General features: G+C 44.4%; 1 protein-coding gene across 1 annotated transcript in view; it reads right to left on the bottom strand.

Annotated features, from left to right (window-relative positions):
• Positions 1 to 3,583: 3,583 nt before the first annotated feature.
• Positions 3,584 to 23,681, bottom strand: part of Bmper (BMP binding endothelial regulator) — a 223,551-nt gene continuing 203,453 nt past the window's right edge. Inside the window, exons 14-15 of the mRNA XM_070014280.1 lie at positions 13,801 to 13,931; positions 3,584 to 3,793 (exon numbers count right to left, since the gene is read on the bottom strand). Coding sequence (XP_069870381.1) covers positions 3,612 to 3,793; positions 13,801 to 13,931 — 313 coding nt within the window. The 3' untranslated portion in view covers positions 3,584 to 3,611. The remainder of the gene's footprint in view (positions 3,794 to 13,800; positions 13,932 to 23,681) is intronic.

A 23,681-nucleotide genomic window follows, 5' to 3' on the forward strand; every position in this document is an offset into this window, starting at 1 on the left:
ATTGAGTGGTACCACAAGACCGGACTTGATGCATCCTACACAGAGATGGTACATTCATGAGACCTGGTATCACCAGGTGTTTTTTTTAATTCAAGAAAAATCTACAGCAAATGCCAGTGGCTACTTGAGAGACTGGGATTGATCAGTTGGAGACTTGACAACAGCCCAGGCTTAAAAGTTCACCAGATGCCTTTTCAATCCCAAGCTGGGCACCATGACACGTACCTGCCTGTCATCCCAAACTGGGAGGGGGGAGAGGGGAGGGGAGCTGAGAATGGGAGAATTTTGGTCCCAGGCCAGCCCAAGCAGAACAATCTCTGAGATTTCATTGCCATTGACGAAAACTGGATGTAGTGGTACAGGAGTGACACACACTGAAAAACAAAGCTGTGATACTGAACTCACACCAAGTGCAAAGTTTTCCCAAGCTTCCCAGATTCCAGGAACAATGGGACGGCTATAACTAGGCTAATCTTGGCTCTGCTGTATCCTTAAAATATCCAGTGAAAAATAGGGCTGGAGCTGTGGGTCACTGGTATTACTCCAGTCGAGAAAGTATGAGTACCTAAGTTCAAATCTCAAGACTACCCAGAATGAATAAATAAAAAGGAACAGAATATAAAAATTTTATTGATCCCTGCCATGTTAGATTTCTTAATTAGGTTAATGAATCCTGAGTATTTGCGCATGTTGAATATTTGAGTAAGAATGCTAAGGGAGATTCTTGTACCAACCAGAATCATAATTGTGCTGTTTGCCATCAGAGACATTGTGTCAAGTTGAACATCCATGGCTAATAGCATCATCAGAAGAGGCTATCTATCCACATAGCCAGAACAGCATTAACGCATGTTTCAGATCTATGTATGCCCTAGAACCAGTGCTAGCTGCTTTCCTGGAGTAAATGTTTTAAAGAGAAGAAATAGGGCACCATTATTTCTCATCATGTAACTGTGTATGTCTCATGTGAATATAGCAGGTCCAGTCATTAAATACTTCATCACTCTCTTTAATGATTGCTCATGAGATAAAGTCATAGCACAGCTAGTCCATGGCCCAAACCAGAATGTGAGGACAACCACCAACTGACAATTTCTCCGTCCCCGTCAGTCGCCTGCCTGTTGGGGATAGTAGGCCTGAATAAATCTCTGCCTTTTCTAATTTCCCTTTCTTCTTGGGTTAAGGATTTTCTTTAAATGTAGAGGCAAAGCCAAGCTCTGGATTAGACATGTCACACAAATTTATATTTAAGCCACTTAAGAAAGATGGACTTGTTCCAGACAGAACAGCCTTCCTTGTTCACCCACCAGTGCTGGCCTAGAGCACAGTGAGGAGAAAGAGTGTGCTTAGCTGTACTGGTTGGAGTTACTCAGTTCCTGGATGAATCATGAGCTGTAAATAACCACCCACGAGTTTCCTTCAGCATCATTTTCCCTCCGCAGCTGTCTTGTGGAAGAAGAAAAAAAAAAAAACAGAGTGACCCGGAGAGGGATTTAAAGCCAAACTGAAGGAATCTGTTCATTCTGCAGAAGACAGAAACCAACTAGGAGAGGTCAACTGCTTTGCCCTATCCTTCCTTTCAGAGCAAAGTGAAAAACAAATGAATTTGTAAGTGTGGCAGTCTTTGCAAGCCCCAGGACCTCAATTACAGCCCAGGAAGCTCAGTGCTGGCAGGGAAGGTTGGATGGAGGTGACTAGGCCTCCTGGTTCTCTTCTCTGCTCACTGTATTGCACAGCCCTATTGTGTCACAGCAAAGCAGAAGGTTGTTCCAAGACTTAAATGTATTTAAGTCTTAACTTTGGGGCTCAGGCAACACAGTGATAGAACCAGATGCACCCCCACTCCAATCATCACGATCACACTGCATACTTAAACAATAGGGACATCCCTATTTAGAAAAAAAATCCAAATTCTGGTCAGTGGCTCATGCCTATAATCTTAGCTATTTGGGAGGCTGGGCTCTGAGGATCGCAGTTTGAAGCCAGCCACTCAGGAAAGTCTGTGAGACTCTTATCTCCAATTAACCACCCAAAGAAAGCAAGAGTTGGAGTTGTGGCGCAAGTGGTAGCGCACCAACCTTGAGCACTAGCCTCGCTGATAGGGCTCTGATTTCAGGCTCTAAGACCAGTATTAAAAAACAACAGCAACAACAAATTCCTGCCCTCACTGTCAGGAATATATGCCAAAGGAACATAAATGCTTTTGCTGAGGAAGGAAATGTACTTGATGGCTAAAATGATGAGAGTATTTCCCATTATCTTTTAATAATGTTCTTGAAAAACAAATATATAAACAGATCAAAATAAACCTTAAAAATGACTTACTTGAAGTTGATACAGCTAATTTATAAAGCACAACACAGGGCACCTTGAAGGAATAAATACATCAGTTTCTATCATGAGTCTTTTATTTACTACAATGCAGAACATTTTACTTTTAGGCCTCAGTGAGCTTTGTGTTGGCTGATATTTTCACTTGTTCAACACAAAACAAAAAGTCAGGAGAATCACACGGGGCTGGTAGTGATCTATCAGTAAATTAGAGCAAATTTATAAACCATTTGTTTTTGAAGTGATAGTAAATCAAACAGTCAGTAAATCCTCTCTTCATGTCTCATAATGATGACATAGTCATATCCCCCAAATTGCACTGGACAAGAATTCTATAGAAACAGACAAAACTTTCCATTGAATACAGAGGAGAGTCACAAAATAGAGATGGTTTTTGAATTCTCATTAGATTTTCCTTCTGTAAATGGTTCTGAGATTCAGAGAAATGACTATTTCTTCATATGATGGTCAACAGCTTCCTCAAGTATCCTCTCATACCCAACATAATTTACACATCATCCAGACACCTCTTCCTTCATCCCAATGCCTGACATCCAACCATCACAGCCATCACTCACAGGTATATAATTAGGAGCCTGGAGGAAAATGTAAGACCAGCAGGAAACCACTTGACTCTTTGGTTACACTCTAGTGACAATATGTATTGCTTGGCAACTAGCCAGTATGGGAAACCATATCAGCTTAGGACTCAATAAAGTCTAATAGCGTCTCCCCTGCTTTGCAGGCACCATTAGGGACTGTCACCCGTGCCCTGTCATCTCTCGTGGGCCAACATGCCTTTCTTTGGAAGCATGAAATGCCTCCAAAGAAACACACGCCCTACTCAATTACAAGTCCTGACTCAAATGAAAGCAGGCAGGCAATTAAGACTTCTTAGAAAACTTCCCTACCAAATGACAAATGTATGTGAGGCAAAAGCCATCCACTGAGTCTGCATGCTGCCTGATTAAATTAAAAGCACCTGGTGCATTTATACAATGTGTACATCCGATGGTCTACAGATTAGGACCCTAGAAACAATACATGTCGTATAGCAAAAAATATACATATAACAATCCACCTGTCGTTTGTATAAATGATGAAATGTTTTTGAATATATCTATATATCTATATATGTACACATATATACTCTATGAGTGTATGGGAGGCATCAGGCACACGCACACTGTAGTCTCTCATTGGCTCTTCCACTTCAATGTCAAGGACCTCCCTACCCCCCCCACCCCCCAGTTGCAAAGTCTCCAGGCCTGGGTCAGAGGTCACCGCTGAGGACAAAGGACTGGCTTGATGCACCTTCCCTTGTGAAGCACCAGGTTGGCTGGGCAGTGGCAGCCTGCGATGCACGGCTTGCTGCAGGGACCAATCTCATTCCAGTTGTCACAGGTCTTGACGCAGCCAGGGCCACAGGTGTCATACACAGCACCGTGCTTGCACTGAGTGGCTGCAGGAGAGGAAAGAAAGGGGTGATGTGGAGAACAGCCATGTTAACTCGCCCACAGCCTGAGCCCAGACCTGAAGACTCCTAGCTGTCAGTGCCCAAACCTTTTCACAGTGAAGGTTCACATGTACATTTTAACAGGGGAATAATGAACAGCAAATGTCCCTCAGACACTCTGGGAATTGCCTACATCTATAAAAATAAAACTGCAGAAGAAAAATAAATAAATAAACCTACAGATCTAGATCTCAGGCCAGTGAACTCCAAAAACTTTCCATTCCTGGATAAGATAAACTATTGATAGTTATATGCAGTTATATGCAATGGGTTAAGGTTATTAAGTTATTTAAATATCATGGAAGTTAACCCCAAATAGTCCCTCTAGCAATGGAACAGTGACACCTTAAAATATTTAATTCATTCAGCTACATCAATATTCAAATGTATGATGCTGCACACATGGGGACAAAACCAAACAAGGCTACTGGAACTGTGTGACATATTTTAATCTCAGCAATCATGTGCTGAGTGAATCCTTTTGAGTCAAGTGAGAACCAAATCAGAAAAATCAGACTGGAGCCAGGGCAGCAGCTGGCTGGGCCAGAGGATATAAAAAATGATCTCGGTGACAGACAAGTCATAGCCATTTTTTTTTATCTTTGCTAACTTAGGGCTGAGATGGTTTTTGACAGCATTCTCAGAGATCCTGACATTTCATAGATAGATTTGTCAGAAAACAATAACAAGCATTCTCGAAGTTTCATGACATGTAGACTTTTCCATCTGAGTTTGTTCCAATGACAAATCAGGAAACCTATCTCTGTTCTCACCAATTCCTACTTGAAACCTATAGGAATTTGGAGCAGGAACTCTTAAGAATGCCAGTGACACTGACACCATCATTTGAAGTTGCCCCACATCAAACCAATGACAATGACAGATCCCTTGTCATGAGCTTAAACTTTTTATTGCTGGTTATGTACTCTGCAGACCAATATGTGGTATAGAAATCACATAATATATAATATAATATGTAATATGTATAATATAGTATATAATATTATTCTTACAGATAAAATTGGTTTCCAAGAAAATGGGTCTCCATTTCTGTCTTTCAAATGATTGATTTAGTGTTATCACAAAGCATTGGTTTTTGACTATATTTACCTAGACAATAGCAAGTTCATAAAAACTGTACAATAAATTCCAGGAAGACCCCACTAATGGCAATCATACTAGTTAAAACCAAATGAGAAACGAGATCTCTGTTCAAAGATCACTCAATTACCCCTCACGAATTCATTCTTCCTTATTAGAAAACGAAGCTACATGAACATAGAATTTTGGAAAGCATTTGAATAAAGCAACCTTAAAATATGACCCTATAATTACCATTGTTCTCTATGGAACTATAATAAATACTCATATAGTTATCCCTGCCCTAATTATGAACTAAACACCTGTTCTGAACACAGCAGACACTTTGAAAGTAGTGATAAAAGATACAGTCATTTGTCAAACCCATCAACAGCAGAATAAGTTACTAATAGACTATCACCAATGAATTCTCTTGAAATATCAAATATAACACACAGCATTCTATGGTTCACTCTCTGAGCTGTCTGAGATGCTTGCTGAGGAACTGAGGGGCGTGAGGTCTATCCTTATATCTTGAGTATTTGAAGAATCATTTTCTGCTTGCCTTAAGAGTGTCAGGACATAGGCCAGCAATCAATAACTTGCCCAGTAAATGATGGAATCATTGGGCAAACAATCACAGCAGAGAACTGGCCAGTTCTCCTTTGGCTCTGGAATCTACCACACCTATATTTTGTTCTGGTTATTTTTGAGAGAAGGTCTTGCTTTGCCCAAAGTTCTGACACAGAACTCAATGCAGGGCCAAGTACAGTGCTGTAGCTCAGGAAATGCCTGTCGGATGACGATGTCATTGCAATGGTGTCTCATCTGGCACTCCATTTCCCAGTGTGGGGGTCCATGTGACCGGTCTAAAGTAAGTTCATTTTCCACTCTGCTTCCTACTGACTGCCCAGCTCCTCTGGGCTCCAGGATGCTTGCTGGGAACCCTTCTAATCAGAATTCTGCAGAACCCTTCTCGTAGGAAGAACTCACCACTGTTTCCTCTTGTTCTTCCCTGACTCTCTCACAATAATAATATCTCCTGTGCCTTTTCCCCTGTCATCCTCAAATCTTTCTTCTAGCTCAACTATTTATATTTCACTTGTGCCTCAATCTATCTTTTTTTTCTGGTACTGGTCCTGAGGCTTGAATTCAGGGATGGGAGTTGACCCGAGCTTCTTTTTGCTCAAGGCTAGCACTCTACCTCTTGAGTCATAGCTCCACTTCTGGCCTCTTTGTTTTGTTTTGTTTTTTGTTTGTTTTTGTAGTTTACTGGAGATAAGAGTTTGCTAAATTTTTCTTGCTGGATTCAAACTGAGATCCTCAGATCTCAGACTCCAAGTAGCTGGGATTGTAAGCATAAGCCACCAGAACCCAACTGCCTCAAGCTTTTTAATAGCAAGTTTTGATGCATTCCCGCATCATTAACTGGTATAGACCAGACTAGTGTTCATGAGAAACTATTAGAGAAAAAAGAAAAGACCTTCTTCCGGTGTTTTGCTTCATCATGTGAATATCAACTCCATTTCAACCCAAACTGAACCAGGAAATATCTTTTATGGAGTATCTGCTATATGCTGGACATGTTCTATAGCCCTCAATGTTCAATGTGAAGACCTCCAGGTGAAGGAGGCCGAGTTTATAAATAAGTAAGTGAAGCTGGCATACAGATTCCGAACTAAGAAAGTGTAAGATGCCCCATCACAGTGCGAGCAAAACACAATGGACAAGAAGAGACAGAGTGTTGACCTGTCATGGAAATGTTGGCGACAGATTGAAGAAGTCTCTGGAGAGCAAACCCCACTGACGTCATAGAGCTAGCTCTAGAGGTCGTAGGATGTGGGGCCTTGCTGCTTGGCTTGTTAGGCTCTTGGATTCCTCCTCTAGCACCACAAAAAAAGAAAATAAGCAGAAATCTGTGAGGCAGACCATGGCAGCAAGGGCCTCTGGAGAACCAGGAGGGGATGCGGGCAAGGCAGGACTGCTGTTGGAATCAGGGAAAGTGTACTGCAGTTGGACTGGTGATAGGTTGTAGAGCACATGGGCAGCAAAGATGGCGCTGAGAGGGAGTTGAGTGGGCAGAGCCTGATTTGCTTTAAGTTCAGTGCATAACCAGCCCGTGGAAGCTTAGGTGCATGATAGGGTGTGACCTTGACAGTGATTGGTTCCTCTTCCTCTCCTCCCACCCGCTCTTTTTTGCTTTAAAAAGGGCTTGCTCTGTTTTCCTGCTTGAGTTGACTCCCTGCTGCGTCTGATTGTCTCCCCGGCTAAGGGAGGCTGGGGAATGGGTGAGCACACTTACCTTTCCTCGGACCCTGTCCATCTTTCGTGAGACGGACGAAGACCCAACATCTGGTGCCCAACATGGGGTACGAAAGGAAAAGATACCGGCCGAGGCTAAGCGGTCTCTCAGGGTAAGTGAAACCCTTAGTATGAGTAATGCTATTACAGAAGGAGGAGGAGGAGGCAACATTAGGCCTAGAGGGAGTAAAGGAGGACTTGGGAAGTAAGAAGGAAAAGGAATGGGTCAAATTCGACCGAGAACGCACTGAAACATGCACAATGGAAGTCAAAACGAGAGTGAAAGTTACCCCCTCTGACTCAGGTGCCCCTGACGGTCATAGGCCCCCCTCCCTATTCCCCCGATTTTGGGGGGGGGGATACGGTGCCCTACTCGACCTGCGAGAGGGACCTGCAAGACCCAGACTCCTACCAACCTTCCATGGAGGGGCTAAGGGCTGGGGAACTAACCTACTCGGAGACCTACCCTGGAAGGCAAGGGCCACCCGAGAGCCTGTACCCTAGGCCACAGGATTCACTTCCCCAAGTGTACCCGGTCATTCTGGCACCAGGAGCTAACAGGCCCTTGGAATGGTATCCATGGGAAGCTAAGGATCTTAAAGAGTTCCACAAGGCAGTGGCGGAGGATGGCCCAAACTCTCCTTGGGCCCAGACCCTATTACAGGACATTGCTTATCACCCGTGTGTCCCTAAGGACTGGCTGGATGTGGCCAAAGCCATCCTCACCAGTTCTCAGTTTATTACATGGTGTGCCTTCTTTAAGGAGGAATGCAGAGTGCGGGCGGAGAATGACCGGCAGACTCAACCTGCGGTACCTATTACTTATGCCATGTTAACAGGGACAGGGGAAGGGTACTCCACTGGCATCCAACAGGCCGCAATACCTGGCCCGTACCATGACCAGGTGAGGCAGGCAGGACTTGCTGCGTGGTACAAACTGGATGATGGGCCTACTGAGTCCCCCATAGCAGGTATGAGACAAAAACCTGGTGAGCCTCTAGCTGATTTCATAGACCGAGTCCAACAGAGCATTCACCGCAAGCTGCCAGCAGGGAACCTCCAAGATCAGTTTGTAAAGCTGCTAGTCTGGGAAGGGATGAATGCAGACCACCACATGGCCTGCGAGGGATTGAGAGAGAGTTCCCTGAGCAGATGGGTAGTGGCCTCGCAGGATGTGGGAACGCAACAGCACCAGTCCCAATCATTAGCTTTAGTTTTACAGGCTCAGACAGCTGCAATGACTGAGACTATTACCCAGGCGCTGGCAGCCCAGGGCCAAGGAACCCCAAGACCATCGGAAAGAGGGACTTGTTTTAAATGTAGGCAGGAGGGGCACTTTAAGAGGGACTGTTTACAACAATCCCCTGCCAACCAGGGGAGGGGGGATAATCCTCCCCCTACACCCTTCCTCAGAGGCAGGAAGGGATACCATTGGAAAAAGGATTGCCGATCCAAGTTTGATTCAGATGGGAAGCCTTTAAACTATGGGAGGGGCATCCTCCAGCCCCATTAACTCAGGAGGAACCCCCTCTGCTGTAAGGCCCAGGCAGCCTCGTGGCAGGACGACCCAGGCCCATTGGACCGTCTCCCTGGTGGAAGGACTCCGCCCTAAAATGAGTATTCTCATAGGCGCAAAGAGGTTTCACTGCTTAATTGTCACAGGGGCAGATTGAACCATACTCAGGGAGGAGGAAGTGCCCTTGGACTGGAAGCTTGCACCTGGGCCCCTGATATTGGGGGTAGAGGGCAACTCCCAGTCCAAAGAGATGGTTGCCCTTATGAAATGGACTAGCCCAAATGGAGAACAGGGAAAGATATGCCCTTTAGTGGCAAAAAACCTCACTGCCAATTTACTAGGGCAAGACATGCTAAGACAAATGGATGCCGTGGTCACTACAGACCATCAAGCATCCTATGATGATATCCTGGATGGGGAAGAAGCACAAAGGCTTAAACAGGATCTAGAGGGAGTTAAGGAAAAGGATTATTTTTTAACTTTCATAATTACAGAGAAGAACATTGGGGACCTGCTCGGGTACACCCCAAATCCTAAAGGCCACTGCCCCCGAGTACCTCCTATGAGGTGGAAACCAGGAAGCCCTATTTGGGTGGAGCAGTGGCCATTGACCAAACCTAAACTTGGAGCCTTCCACCTTTTGGTGGAGGAACAAATAAACCTTGGTCACTTAGGCCCTTCTATGAGTCCTTGGAACACACCCGTATTTGTTATTCAGAAATCCTCCAGGGCTTGCCCTATGCTCCAAGATCTATATAAGGTAAATGAAAGGATGAAGCTAGTAGGAATGCCCCTAAGAGGCATGCCCTGGACTCCTGCTATACCTTCAGAATATACCTTGGTTGTGATTGATATTAAAGATTGTTTTTTTTTCTATGCCCCTGCATCCAGATGACTGGGAGCAGTTTGCTTTCTCCATCCCTTCTCTTAATTTTTCCCAGCCTGATCAGAGGTTTGAATGGACTCAGAAAAGCTAAAAGTGGCACTGTGGCTTAAGTGGGAGAGTGCTTGCCTTGAGCACAAAGAGGTTCAGGGGCAGCACCCAGGCCCTGAGTTCAAGCTCCGGCACACACATACAAAAAAAGAATGTAAGCTGGTGTCATATGCCTGTAATTGTAGCTACTCAAATGGTTGAGATCTGATGATCTCAGTTCAAAGCCAGCCTAGGAAGGATCTCCAATTAAGCATACACACAAAAAAGAGCCAAAAGTAGAGCTGTGGCTCCAGTAGTAGAGTGTTAGCCTTGCATAAAACACTGAGAAACAGTAACGAAGTCCCAAGTTCAAGCCACAGGACAAATACCAAAAAAAAAAAAAAAAAAAAAAAAAAAGGTGATTTGGTTTGTGCACAAGGATTACATTTAGTTAAATCACTTTTCTTTTGTGGCAGTTCTGGGACTTGAACTCAGGCCCTGGGAGCTGTCACTGAGTTCCTTTTGCTCAAGGCTAATGCTCTACCATTTGAGCCACAGCGCCATTTCCAGCTTTTCTTTCTGGGCAGTTTATTGAAGAGTGTCTCGGACTTTTCTGCCTGGGCTGGCTTCGAACCACAATCGTCAGATCTCAGCCTCCTGAGCAGCTAGGATTATAGGTGTGAACCACCAGTGTCTGGCTTTAAATAATTTTTAAAATCAGAACATTTTGGAATTTTGAACCAAAGTGAGGATGAGCAGGTCTGGAATGTCTGAACATATTCATGCAGTTCATGAATGTGGTGACACATGGAGACACAATGTATGAACTGCATTCTAGGGATGGAACTGAGCTGTTTCTGTTACTTCCTATCCTCCCTACACCTACAAGGTGCTGACCCAAAGGTCACAGTGCCCTACTTAATCCCCAGACTTTGATATAAGTATCCAGTCAGCCAAGAAAGAACCAAGAGTATAGAGAGCTAGAAGGTAGGGAAGAATGGCTGCAAGGAAAGATCTAGAACCATCTGAAGGGTGTGGTGCTGCACAGAGAGGGAAGAAAACTGCTTACATGACCTGTAGATCACCCAGGACACACAAAAGCCTGCTCTCCTAGCCCCTCTGATGTCTATAAAATGGACTGCAGGATATGCGGTGACAATTAGTGCCAGAGGCAGGCACATGGCAGGAATTCTGCTTGCTAAGGAACACAAGATCCTAACAAACTTACCCACTTCAAATCAGAAGGAACCAGGTCACATTGACCAAGAACATGTGAACATGAACTGGAAAGTTATGAAGGTTAATAAAGATCTAGCCACCAAACACTTGGATGACTAGGTTGAGGCTCACATAATTACAGAAATCAATGTATTCGTGTTGTTTCCCCCACAATGATCTTGATTTTCTATGTTTTCATCATGACTAAAGCTACAAATTATGATCCAGGTTGATCTGGTTTTCACCTTCAGCTCCTTTGCTTTCTAGATCTTTGCCTTTTAGCAAATTACCTAACTATTCTAAGTCTCAGTGTCTAGCAGTAAAATATGAGAGACACAATGTTATCATATAGGTTATTAGGGTCACAGGGTAAGATATCAAACAATAGAAAATGCTAATAGAGTCCCTGAGGAAGGAGACACTTAGAAAATAATAAATAGAAGTAAAATGGTTATTGTTAACCTTTCCTATACTTTCACAGGTGCCCTCATCATATTGTGTTGGGTTTAGTAATTCCCAGGCTACATTAGAGTTCCATTAGACCTTTTGACACAGTTAGTGGCAAGTGATATGTCAGTCATAATGATGGTGTTAATTCCAGGCTTGCCTTTAGAATGTCACCTGATCAGAATTTCATGCCTGGCTTCTTTGTTCAATTTCCAAGATTTTTTACTCTGGAAAATGTCTTCTTGATCTTAAAGTAGCCTTAAGCGCTGTCATGAGTCAGAGAACCTGATAGCTAAAGACAAGTACATAGTATTCTTATGGTCTTCAATAGTCTAGAAGAACCTGAATAAAATAATGGGTCTTTAAAAACATGTTTCTATGTACTAACTGCCAACCTGTAAAAGTCCATAGTATGTATGTGTATGTTCATGTATGTATGTGTGTATGTAGGTATGTATGTGCACATGCACTGACGTTTAAGTGCATGTGTGTGTATTTGTGTGTGCCTGTGTGTATGTATCTATGTGTGCACATGTGTGGGTGCAGTGTCCCCTAACTGTACACTGGTGGAGTCATCCTCCACGTAGATGGCTTTGCTAATGTTGAGAGGTAAATGGGAGTTTCCAGAGGCCATTTTGCTCTTCCATTAGAAAAGCAATTTAGATCCAGAGACTCAGTCCCTGAAATAAGGATGTTGTGAAATGCACAGTGCTCCATCAGTGTACCTACTGAAAGGATGCTGAGTGAAGGCCTGGGCCAGGAGGAGACATTCACATTCTGTTACAAGGCCACCCTAGCTAATAGGGGAATGGAAATCAGCTGGTCCTCCGCGGCACCGGGATGGATGGAAGGCTCCTGTCTCCATCTACTGCCTCATTTCCCGCTAGACTCAAAGGAAGGGGGACTCAGAATGAAGAGTGGGAGCTGGGGGTTTTCAAGATGGGCTACGAGGCCCCTGCCCTCCTCTCCCCCAAACATGGCCTCACAGGTTTGGCCCAGCATCCCTGGCTTCCCTTCCAGCCACCCACTTGCCTCCTCTCCCAGCAGCCTGGGCACACTTCACCTGAGCCACTTTATAGCAGGTCAGTATTGATCTGTCAAGAGCCACAGGGTGGTGCCCATGCAGGGGACAGCAGACCCTGGCCCAGATCACACTTGGGCTGTCAGAAATGACAGCAAAGTCCACAGAGCTATCAGCTTGGATGGGTTTCTGGAGACACAGCCTGGTTATTGCACCAAAGGGAAATGAAGGTGCCTTCCAAGCTCCCCCTTCCATTCCCCCCTCCTAGATCCATCATCCTACTCCATTTCTTGTGGAATAAAAGCCTATAATCCTAGCTACTCAGGAGGCTGAGATCTGAAGAATGCAACTCCAAGCTAGCCTTGGCAGGAGTCCAGAAGGCTCTTATCTCCATTTAGTCACCCAAACGCCAGAAGTAGAACTGTGGCTCAAGTGGTAGAACACCAGCCTTGAGTGGAAAAAAAAAAAAAAAAACTAAGGGACAGTTCCCAGGCACTGTGTTCAAGCCCCAGGACGGGGTACACATGTAGTGTGTCTCCTTTCCAGGGCCCACAAAATCCTGCACATGGTCACTTTGGCTCCCATCTGACCTTCTGCTGTGCCCCATTTCTTAGCCCACTGTATCACACCATTCAAAAGTGCACTCTTAATTCCTACTACTTTGTGGCTGTGTAGACTGCTTCTGCCAATCCTCTTCAGTTCCTTCAGCAATGCTGAAATCCCCCCTCCTTCATCCCCCTCTCCATTTGTTTTCTACATCTCAGCCCTATTCGTTTCTTTCCCATACTTACCATAATTGGCAAGTGTTTATGGTACTTGTTCTTTTTTGTTTGGTGGGGGTCGGGTCTGCCACAGATGGCCGCTGCCTCAGCCCTGACAGGCATTAAAGCACTCACAGTGCCTATGCCAATGTCACTTTGTAGTAACTACCCAGTGGATGAGCTAAGACACAGATTTTACAGATAACACATCAGTTCTTTAGTGTGCCCGAGGACCAAGAACGAATCAGGACTATGACAGAACTCTGGCTTATCAGAGGGGAGGTTTTCTAGAGTTGGTGTAATGATCTCTAAAAAGCCATTGCATTCATCCCACAGACCTTAAATGACTGTAATGTTCTTCAGTCTCCTGTGCTCCACGCATCACCTAAGCCACGCTGCAGGCTGGCTGTGCTAAGTGCATCCAGCTGGGAGTTGGAGGCCCAGGAGGATTTTGCAACAGTGGAAATCCTGAAATCGTTAAAATGTGCCTGTCACAAGCATTTCTCTTAAGTGCTGTGTGCCCTGTCCTGCCCTGCCCTGTGGGAAGTGCCTGTGTTTTATTAAGATGTGTTCAGTTGGGCCAAGGGTTGGAATTTGCATTTATCCATAGCATGATGTGGCCATTCTGGGAATCTCCCACGTGTCCATTGGGGCTGGCCGTGAGCTTTTCTCAATCGTCCACCCAGGCACCTTTACCTGCACAGGTCTTCTGAGGCTCCCAGTGGACCCGGATGCCCTCTCTCTGGCAGGCCCGAGCATACGCCAAGAACGACTCACAGTAACAGTTCTTATGGACAGGACATTCACACATGTCTGTCAAGCAGGACCTAAGGGACACGACAGAGAAAAGGGATCATGTGAAAATATCACATCAGCAAATATCTGCAATTTGACTCTAACAAAGTGTTGGGTGGATAGATGTGAAGGCCTGATTGACCATCAAGGGTTGCTATCTTAGACTGGACAAGTAAAAACTCTGTACATCTCTCAGTACTGGATTGTTCTGAGCAAGGCAACAATATTAGGTTTTCTTTCTTCTGAGACAAGATTGTTGGGCAGGACTCGTGGCAATGACAATGCCCTACAATCACCACTGTTGCAGGCAGTAGCTGCTGTCTTGTAGGAGGTTATTGAATATTTGGCACATAGGTACTACAGCTGAGGAGCTGAGTTCATTTCATGTTACTTAATTTGGAAGCAAATAATTACCCTTCAACATGCTACCATGCTGCAAATAGCATGGACAAAAAAAAATGGCCAGATCTTATTGTGATTAGAACACAAAACGGCAACCAACTTGGTGAGAGCATAAACCCTCATGGCTTTCTGAAAATGTGCCATTCACATGTCCTAGGCTCATTCTTTAGAACGTAAGATGACGAATTCCCAATAAAGCAAGCATTTAAAGCCTCTAAGTTGATGGAGAGATGAACAAGATTGAATCGAAATCTCCATCTTTAAAATATGAAGACGCTGAGGCAGAGCATAAATGGAACTGAAGTGTGTTTAAATGCAAACTAGCACATTTCTAACACGTCCACAATAAAGACTCAATAATGACCTTACCCTGTAGATCATATCACACTTTAAAAAGTGCTCACCCGTGCAGTCTGCCGATGAATGGCAAACGAAGTGTACTACAGTTCCTGTCTTATTAATGAAGGGATCATTTCACAAATGAATAGATGGGCCCTGAGTTATACTTCTAAGTGGCAAACGGACAAATCAAATCATCCTTCCTCACTTGGAGAGTAGTCATCTTTTTATTACACCATACTATAATCCTCGCCCTCCTCGAAGCAAATTTATTACCTTTACTGTCTAACAAGTTTAGCGTTGACATTTATGCATGAGGCCTTGAAGGTTAATAAAACTGCCAAGTGTGGTGGCTCATGCTTTTAATCCCAGCTATCCAGAGGCTGAGATTAGGAGGACCATGATTTGTGTGTCTGTTGTCCCATCTACACAGGAAGTATAAATAGGAGGATCACAGTTCACACTGCTGGGCATAAAATGTAAGACCCTATATCAAAATACCAAGAGCAGTAAGTGCTGAGATCATGGATCAAGTGCTAGAGGTCTTGGGAAGATTTAAAACCCCTGTTATAGGGGCTGGGAAGGTGGCTCAGTGGTAGAGTGCTTGCCTTGCATGCATGAGGCCCTGGGTTCGATTCCTCAGCACCACATAAGCAAAAAGAAAAAAGCCAGAAGTGGCGCTGTGGCTCAAGTGGTAGAGTGCTAGCCTTGAGCTGAAGAGCTGAGGGACAGTGCCCAGGCCCAGAGTTCAGGCCCCATGACCAGACCAAAAAAACAAAACAAAACAACAACAACAAAAACCCTGTTATAAAGAGGGTGGATAGAAGAGGCAGGGAGAGAGAAAGAGGAGTAAGAAAGAAAGAGAGGAGGGAGGAGGAAAGGGAGAGAGAGAAGGAAGAAGGAAGGAATTGCCTCCTTCCCAGAATCCACTGCAAGACTGAACAAAGAATATACAGGAATGAAGAGTCTAAGCAGCACAGATGATGCTGACACAAGACTATGAGCATGCCACGACACCCACTGTCAGTGTATTAATGTTGTCCATTGATGTGGGATGCATTTGCCCATGGCCTCAGAGAGCGCTTACCTAGCCCAGGAGTTTGGCTGGAGCCCCATCTGCTCTGAACAATAAAACATGGGAGGACTGATGGTCCTGCATGGCACCTAAGAAGAGATCCCACCACAGCACACAGAGACCCAGATTGGAAATAAGAACAAAGACAAAGGGAACAAGTGCATTTCAGCCTCAAGAGCCTGCTGCATGTCAGTGATGGTGCCATCTCTACATTGGTGGAACCTCTGGGCTTCCAAAGGGAAGCCAAATCAATCCCATCCTTAAAACATACACACACACACACACACACACACACACACACACACACACACACACGCATGCACACACACACACACACACACACACACACCTACCACCTTGTCCTTCTTTGTTGCTTCAGTTTACAATTCAGGAGAGGCCACATCCATCATCTGCAGGCTCAGAGTGGACTACTACATTTCTGCCCTGTCTAGATTCTGACCTCTGACCCCAGGCCGACTTCACTTCCTCAGTAGTCTCTGAACCCCACCCTCTTCCAGGTCCACAGGGTTTGGGGACTCTTTCCCATGTACACAACAGCCATTACATGGCATGGATGCACTGGCATCCACACGCATGGTCACACCGTGGTGATGTAGAAAAGGGCTGGCCTGAGTATGAGGAAATGTCACCCAGCTGGGAAGGCCATCTGTGATTCTGTATGATTTCATGAACAGTAAACAAGTAAAATTTAATTTGAATGAAAGGTTTGTGAGAGAATTCCCCCCCCCCCGCCTTTTTTAACTTGAGTTCCACTGGCTGCTTCAAGAAGCAATTTCTTCAATTTAAAAAGAAAGTTACACCCAATGCTCTGAGACCGTGGAGAGAGACTGCTTTAGGTACACATGGAATAATCACTGCATACCTGATCTCTACCTCACCAACAGGCCCAGTTAACAATTAGCCCCCATAGTAAAAGCCAGGGAAACAAGAGTTCAGAGAGTGACATGTCAAACCCAGTCGTTTACTTGAAAGATTTTTATGTAATTTTAAAGGCATCAAGTTGATAACTTTTATACAAAATTGTAGCCAGTGCTTGTGAGAATATGGAAAAGGCGATACACACTCTTAGCTGGAGGAAGGCTAAATCAGCTGCTTCTAAGGAGTGCATGGTGCTGGGTCAAGAATTTTACATGCAATGTGTCCAGGAGTCTACACAGGCACCCATGGTTACCACGCCCTCAACAGACAGGGAAATGGATACACAGAGATTTCAAGAAATGTGCCTACAGTCCCACAGCTGAGCTCTGCCCCGTAAAACCAGAACCACAGTCAAAATCCATATTTGGCTTGGTGATGGTGGCTCACACCCATTCACCGAGATATTTGCAAGGCTGAGATCAAGAGGATCAAAGGATCATCTTAAGGCCAACCTGGACAAAAAGTTCATGAGATCCCTTCTCAACTAATGCAAGAGCACAGTAGTGTGAGTCTATCACTCCAGCTCTTCAAGAGGCTGAGATCAGGAGAGTTGTAATTCCAGGCCAACCTGGGCAGAAAAGCCTGCCCATCTCGATGGAAACAGCTAAGCATGGTGATGTATGACTGTCGTAATTGCTATGAATGATAGAGAACCTAAAACATGGAGGATCATGGTTCAAGCACATGCCTGGAAATGAGGCCCTACCTAAAAAGTAGCCAGCCCAACTTAGATACTGGTGTTTCAGGCCTCTAATCCTAGTTACTGAGGAAGTTGAGACATGGAAGATGGTGATTCAGAGCCAACTCAGGAAGAAAAAGTCCACAAGACTCCGTCTCCAAAATAACCAGCAAAAAGCAGGTCTGGAGGCATGGCTCACAGAAAGCAACCAAGTCAAGGAAGCACAAGGCCCTGAGTTCAAGCCTGGTACTGGCAATAATAATAATAATAATAATAAGAGTAATAATGATAATGACCAGCACACAAAAGGCTGGAGCCATGGCTTAATGTTGGAGTTACTGTCTTGCAAGTTCAAACTCTAGTACCACCACCACCACCACCACAACAACAACAATAAATCACAGTGACTATGTTTAAAAACGTATATTTTTGAGAACATTCTGGGAATCATCATAGATAGTCCAAGGAAAGGTTCTTTTTCTTTGAGAGGAAATTTTGTATTGAAGAAAACAGTAATCCATGTGGGCAAAGACTTCAAATACAGGGATTTTAAATTGAAAAAAGAAAAGAAGGAAAGGAAATAATCTAACTTGCCCAGTTAAACAAATTTAGGTGACATGGCTATGAAACATGCTCCAGACATCATAATGCTGTTTTGGAAATGAATTCTCAAATTCAGGAAAATGTTCAGAAGGGATTAATTTGGTTGGGGAGGGGGAGGGGTGAATCAAAAATTCAACATTGTGTAATCACGGTCAGAAAACAAAACATAACTGAAAACAGATATGCTCAGATATGTGGCTCTAGTTTTGAGTCCCTGCAATGAACACAGCTACGTCTTAAAAAGATAAATATCACAATTTTCAAAACAACATAAAATAATAGCCTGGTAGGTTTTATTATTTAAATACAGTAGCCAAATTTAAAATGGGGGGAAAGATACATCCATTTGTAGGTCATAGTTTTTTGGGTTTTTTTTTTTGTCGGTCGTGGGGCTTGAACTCTGGGCTTGAGCGCTGTCTCTGTGCTCTTCAGCTCAAGATGAGTGCTCCACCGCTAGAGCCACAGCGCCACTTCCGGTTTTCTAGTGGTTTATTGGAGATAAGAGTCTTACATACTTTCCTGCCTGGGCTGGTTTTGAATCGTGATCCTCAGATCTCAGCCTCCTGAGTATCTAGGATTACAGTTTTTAAGTAGTTCTCTTGCTCAGAATTTCCCTGGTCTCTTATTGAAGGTCTCCTGACATAGGCTTGGAGTCAATTCACTTGGTATGGCCCTTCCCACTTCCACATGCTGGTCTCCGTGCTGCGAACTTGACAGCCAGATGGACAGAATGAACAGTGGAATAATCATGATTTTTCTGGTTACAAAGGAATTTATTAAGGGGCAAAATAAAAACCATCTTTTAAAATATACTCCAAGCTTCAAGAATGGAAAATAAAAGCTCTACTCTTATTCAATTGTTCAGTTTGTTAATCATACTTAAGAATTCAATGTGAGGAACCTCTAATAGATGACATATTGGAGGTGCATTTTTATGTTTCTGGAAGACTAATCAGTATGTATTCACATGAATACACTGGATGTATGTATTTGCTTTATATAATAAATAACAAAATTTTAACTATCTTTAGGAGTAACCAAGATTGATGGCTTTGGCGTCTGCTTCTGGGTCACAATGACAGTCCTTTTGTGTGTGGAAGAGATCCAGAAACTCAGCCACCCAAACAGGTTGCACCACACTGAACTTTTGCAGGAAGGCTCTACAAGGTAAACAACACTTCCTACTCTGTTTTCTCGGCAAGAGAAATAATAAAATGCCATACAGCCATACAGTTGCTTTAAAGCACACTTTCCAGCACAGGAGTTTTAATGAGTCTAGAGCTGTCGTTCAGATTCCCTTACTCTGATGCCCTTCTGCTCCTGGCATGTGACCAGCAGCAGAGACGTGTGGGCAGACCCCGTGTGGTTCACACAGCTCTTCAATACACTGAGATGAGGGAGAAAAAGCCAAGAGAGCTGGTGCAACTGCCTGCCATCTCTATTGTAGTGTACTGTGTGTGTGTGTGTGTGTGTGTGTTTCAATGATCCAGCACAGAATCAATATCCAAACCAACCTGTGGTTCAGTTGATCACAATTGCTTTGCAGCATAGCCTTCAATATCTTTCCTTTCCATCATGCTACCACACCATCTCCTGCAAAACCACACGTGGCTATGTAAATTGCAATAAGTTTGTAACAGTGAAATGAAAGGACAGTCATCTCCGCAGCTGGGCCAACCATGGTTCCTATGTTCAATGACCAATTGGAACAGCCCCCATGTTGATTGGTAGAGATTCAGGACGCCTCGCCACAGAAAGCTCCCTTGAACAGTGCTATTATGAGTAGAGATGCATCACAGCAGGAAACCGATCCTGTCCTTCCCCCAGAGAGGCCTGAGTAGTAAGACTGGGATCAAGCTCACTCCCGCCATGGCCTGAACATCTAAAAGAAAGGCCAGACTTCTTGACATCAAATTTAATTCAAGGTCCCTAGCAAAGCAGAATCCAATCTACTTTTCTGAGTCCATCCTTTCCTTCCAGCTGAGTTTACTACTGTCATAGAGCATGTCTCAGTGACCAAACTTTGGGATTCCTCCCACCTTCCTACTACTCCTGCCCATAGTGATGCAAAATACTCCACTTATCCACTGGGCCAAGAAAGGACCACCACTCCCCACTGAGTGCCCTGTCCCCCATATCTGTGGTGTCACATAGAGGCTTTGAACCATAATCCCCTTTGCCTATATTGGACCAAAGGGGGCTGTGTCCAATCACCTTTGTCTGTGTTGGACCCAGGGGCTGTGCCCAATCACAGTGCTGAGCAGAATATCCAAACTCTGACAATGCCTTGGGCCCGTTTATCCACACCCATACAGAATGGATGAAGAGTCTAAGTCACCTGCACAGAGCTGTAGGATTTGGTGGTTGCACAGGGATAATGGAAGAGCTCAACTCCCATCCCTGTCACTAGTCCCTGGTGGCTACCTCCTAATAAGGTTGAGAGAGCCACGGCCTCAGGAAAACCTTGGATGAAGCTACTTTTACAAGAACCTTCTTGGCTGTCATTTTCACCTTGAACATCTTGTGCTCATCTCCTGCCTCCTAATGGAATGTTTAATTTCATGGCTGTTAGGAAGGGGGTCTGGTGAGAGAATTCTGCCTCACTGCCACAATCCCAGGGAAAAACAGCCTTACTATCACAAAGAAGGCCTGCCACTCTAGATGGTCACTGATCCCACTAAAATCCTAACATCAGCCCTGTCTGTGCTTCCAAGCAACAGCAAATTCAAGTGGCTTTCCCTCTGCTTTCCCTACCATGGGGTCACCACTGGCCCTCTAAGGCAAGTATGGTTTGGAAAGACACATGTCTTAGCCATCAGGAACCTGGAGACCAGAATGACAAGTCAGAAGAGATACACAGCTAGTGTCATGTGGGAGCCCGAGCCAGAGCTCTGGACTTTCCCCTCTGTCGCCACAAAGGGTCTTTGGCTAGACTGTGCTTGTTAATCTAGAGATTAACTTTCCTGCAAGTAGTGACAACAATCAGGCAGAAGTCAGCAGCAAGAGGAAGAGAACTAGGAAATACATGTGGTGCAGTTAGTCCTTAGAAAGAAAGACATCTTTGGCTTGCTGGTACTGGGTTATCTAGATGAAAAGGGAAGGAATAGAAGATGGTAGAATCTTGGCCAACTCAGTCAACCACTCTGAGACTAAAACTCTGTCCCCAGCGGTGTACCTTAAGTTGCAGAGAACCAACTAGAAGGGGTAGCCAAGGTAAGAAGGCCTCTCTGGGGCTCCATCATCCCTCAGAACATCTCCCCCAGGTAGCTGCCACCACTACAGTAGAGCAAGTTCAGGCTTCTCTAATAGTTTGTATATTTCCTGAACTTGATCAAGAGGGACAGAGTAGGAGGATACTGGAGTTGAGTCCAGCCTCTTCTCTGGCTGTAGACAGCACAAACCTCTTTCCTCCTCGCCCTCAGAGTTTCATGTTTAGCCCACTCCTAAGTGAACAACACCCCCCCCCCAACTCATGGATCCCAGTGTATTCCAGCCAGGGAGCAAGGTATAAACTCCATGCATGGGTCCTGCCTAGAAAGAGATGATGTAGACACCACCAGCCAAACGCCAGATAGCACACAGCTACCATGGGGCAGGAAGCCACCAGTACAATAGGATTCCAAGGGGTGTGGTGGGGTCCCAGAAAGTTTCGCAGTGGAAGGCACATCATCTGGGACTTGAGGATCAGTGGAATTTCGTAGAAAACAATGAAAAAAACATTCCAGGCCAAAGCCTAGAGAGGGCTTCCAGATCACTTCATCTTAGGTCTGATAGGCATGGGGTCTACCTCCTAATGGGCATGGCGGGGGGATTTCTTTTTTTTAGGGTTGTAGTCAACCGTAACTCTCAGATCTGCTGTCTGAGAGCTCTCCGGCTGGACCCTTTGGTTACCTGCCTAGGCTTCACTGTACAGCCTCACGTGCTCACCTTCCTGTCTTGTGTGTGCCCTTCCCTCCTTGAAGCCTACCATTCCCACCATGATGAGGGAGAGAGTCCATCAACCAAATTGAGAAAAACAAAATCAAAAACACATGGATAATTGTCCAAAGTGACTTTCTTCCTTGATTGCTTGGATACACATTCACACACACACACACACACACACACACACACACACACACACACACACACACACACACACACACACACACACACATGATACTACCCTATGCACACTATCCATTTATACTCTGTGCTGATGATTTTAGACTGCTTTAAACTCTCCAGACATTGAAAATCCTGTTTCTTTTCTCCCTGGCATTCCTAGAGGAGGATGGCCTGGTGTGCTCAGTAGAATCTAGCATGGCATTGTACGTACAAAAAGATCCCTAGTCTCTGTTGTACTTTTAAAACTGTGGATTATTTTTGTAGTATGATGCCGGTACGCATGGTCCTAGAGCTCTCTTCTTAAAGGGAGTATTGCTTATGATTTTCCATGGATGGATGCCTATTTTAAAAGAAGTCCTACAGGCCTGGGAAGGTGGCTCAGTGGTAGAGCGCTTGCCTTGCATGCCTGAGGCCCTGGGTTCGATTCTTCAGCACCACGTAAGCAAAAAGAAAAAAAAGCTGGAAGTGGCGCTGTAGCTCAAGTGGTAGAGTGCTAGCCTTGAGCTGAAGAGCTGAGGGACAGCGCCCAGGCCCAGAGTTCAGGCCCCACGACTGGACCAAAAAAAAAAAAAAAAAAAGAAGTCCTACATACCTACATTCAGGAGAGTGATGACTTTAGTATTGACCAAATGACAGCATCTAGAATCTTTTCTCCCACAGCAAGGCCACTGATGAGGCTATATAGGGACAGTACCATGATGATGCCCACAGTTAAGTTTTCTTGTATCTAAGAAGTTGTGTGTGTTCTATTTCCCCCATGATTGAGGCTACAACTTTAAAATGGCCCAAACCAGAGACTATACAGATTTACTATCCCTTATCCAAAATGCTTGGGACAAGAAGTGTTTTGGATTTGAATTTTTTAATTTATTTTTTATTACTTTTGAATAACTGTACAAGGAAGTTTTAATTCAACATCAATTTATGAGTACAATGTATTTTGGTCAGTGGCAATATTTTCAGTTTGAAAATTTTACATATACGAAATGAGATGCTTTGAGTAATGGAACTCAAATCAAAACACAAAGTTAATTTGCGTATTCAATTGCTCACTCTGTGCATATATACTATACACATATACAGTATTGTTAGCGTGCAGATATTTCAACTAGAATCTGTCAAATGAGGTCAGGTATGCAATTTTCCCACTGTGGTATCACATAAGGGCTCAAAAAGCTTCCGATTTGGGAACATATCAGCTTTTGGATTTTTCATGCAGGATGCCTAACCTGGTGCTAGAGTTAGATGAACAGTCTTTGCTCAAGAACGGAACATGGATTCCATAAAGACAGGGACCCCAACTAGCAGACGTTTGCTGAGCCAACACGCTCCTGGAGATAATTCCTCATTATTTCAATTTGGGCCAATCTTGGCAGAGCTGGGCAGATCTTACAGTCTCACTAGCCAGCCAAGTAGAGGGAAACCTGGTCACTACCCCCCTCTAGTGGCCAAGAATTAAAGCGCGAAGGCCACATAAATTTGCATCTAGATCAAACTTGCATCTAGACAAAAAGGTCTTTTTTTTTTTTTTTTTTTTTTTTGACCCAGGCTGATAAAAACATTAAAAATGGGGCTGGGAAGGTGGCTCAGTGGTAGAGTGCTTACCTTGTGTGCATGAAGCCCTGGGTTTGATTCCTC

This window comes from Dipodomys merriami, unplaced genomic scaffold (assembly GCF_024711535.1).
Source record: "Dipodomys merriami isolate MVZ:Mamm:240054 unplaced genomic scaffold, mDipMer1.0.p SCAF_94, whole genome shotgun sequence".
Lineage (NCBI taxonomy): Eukaryota > Metazoa > Chordata > Mammalia > Rodentia > Heteromyidae > Dipodomys > Dipodomys merriami.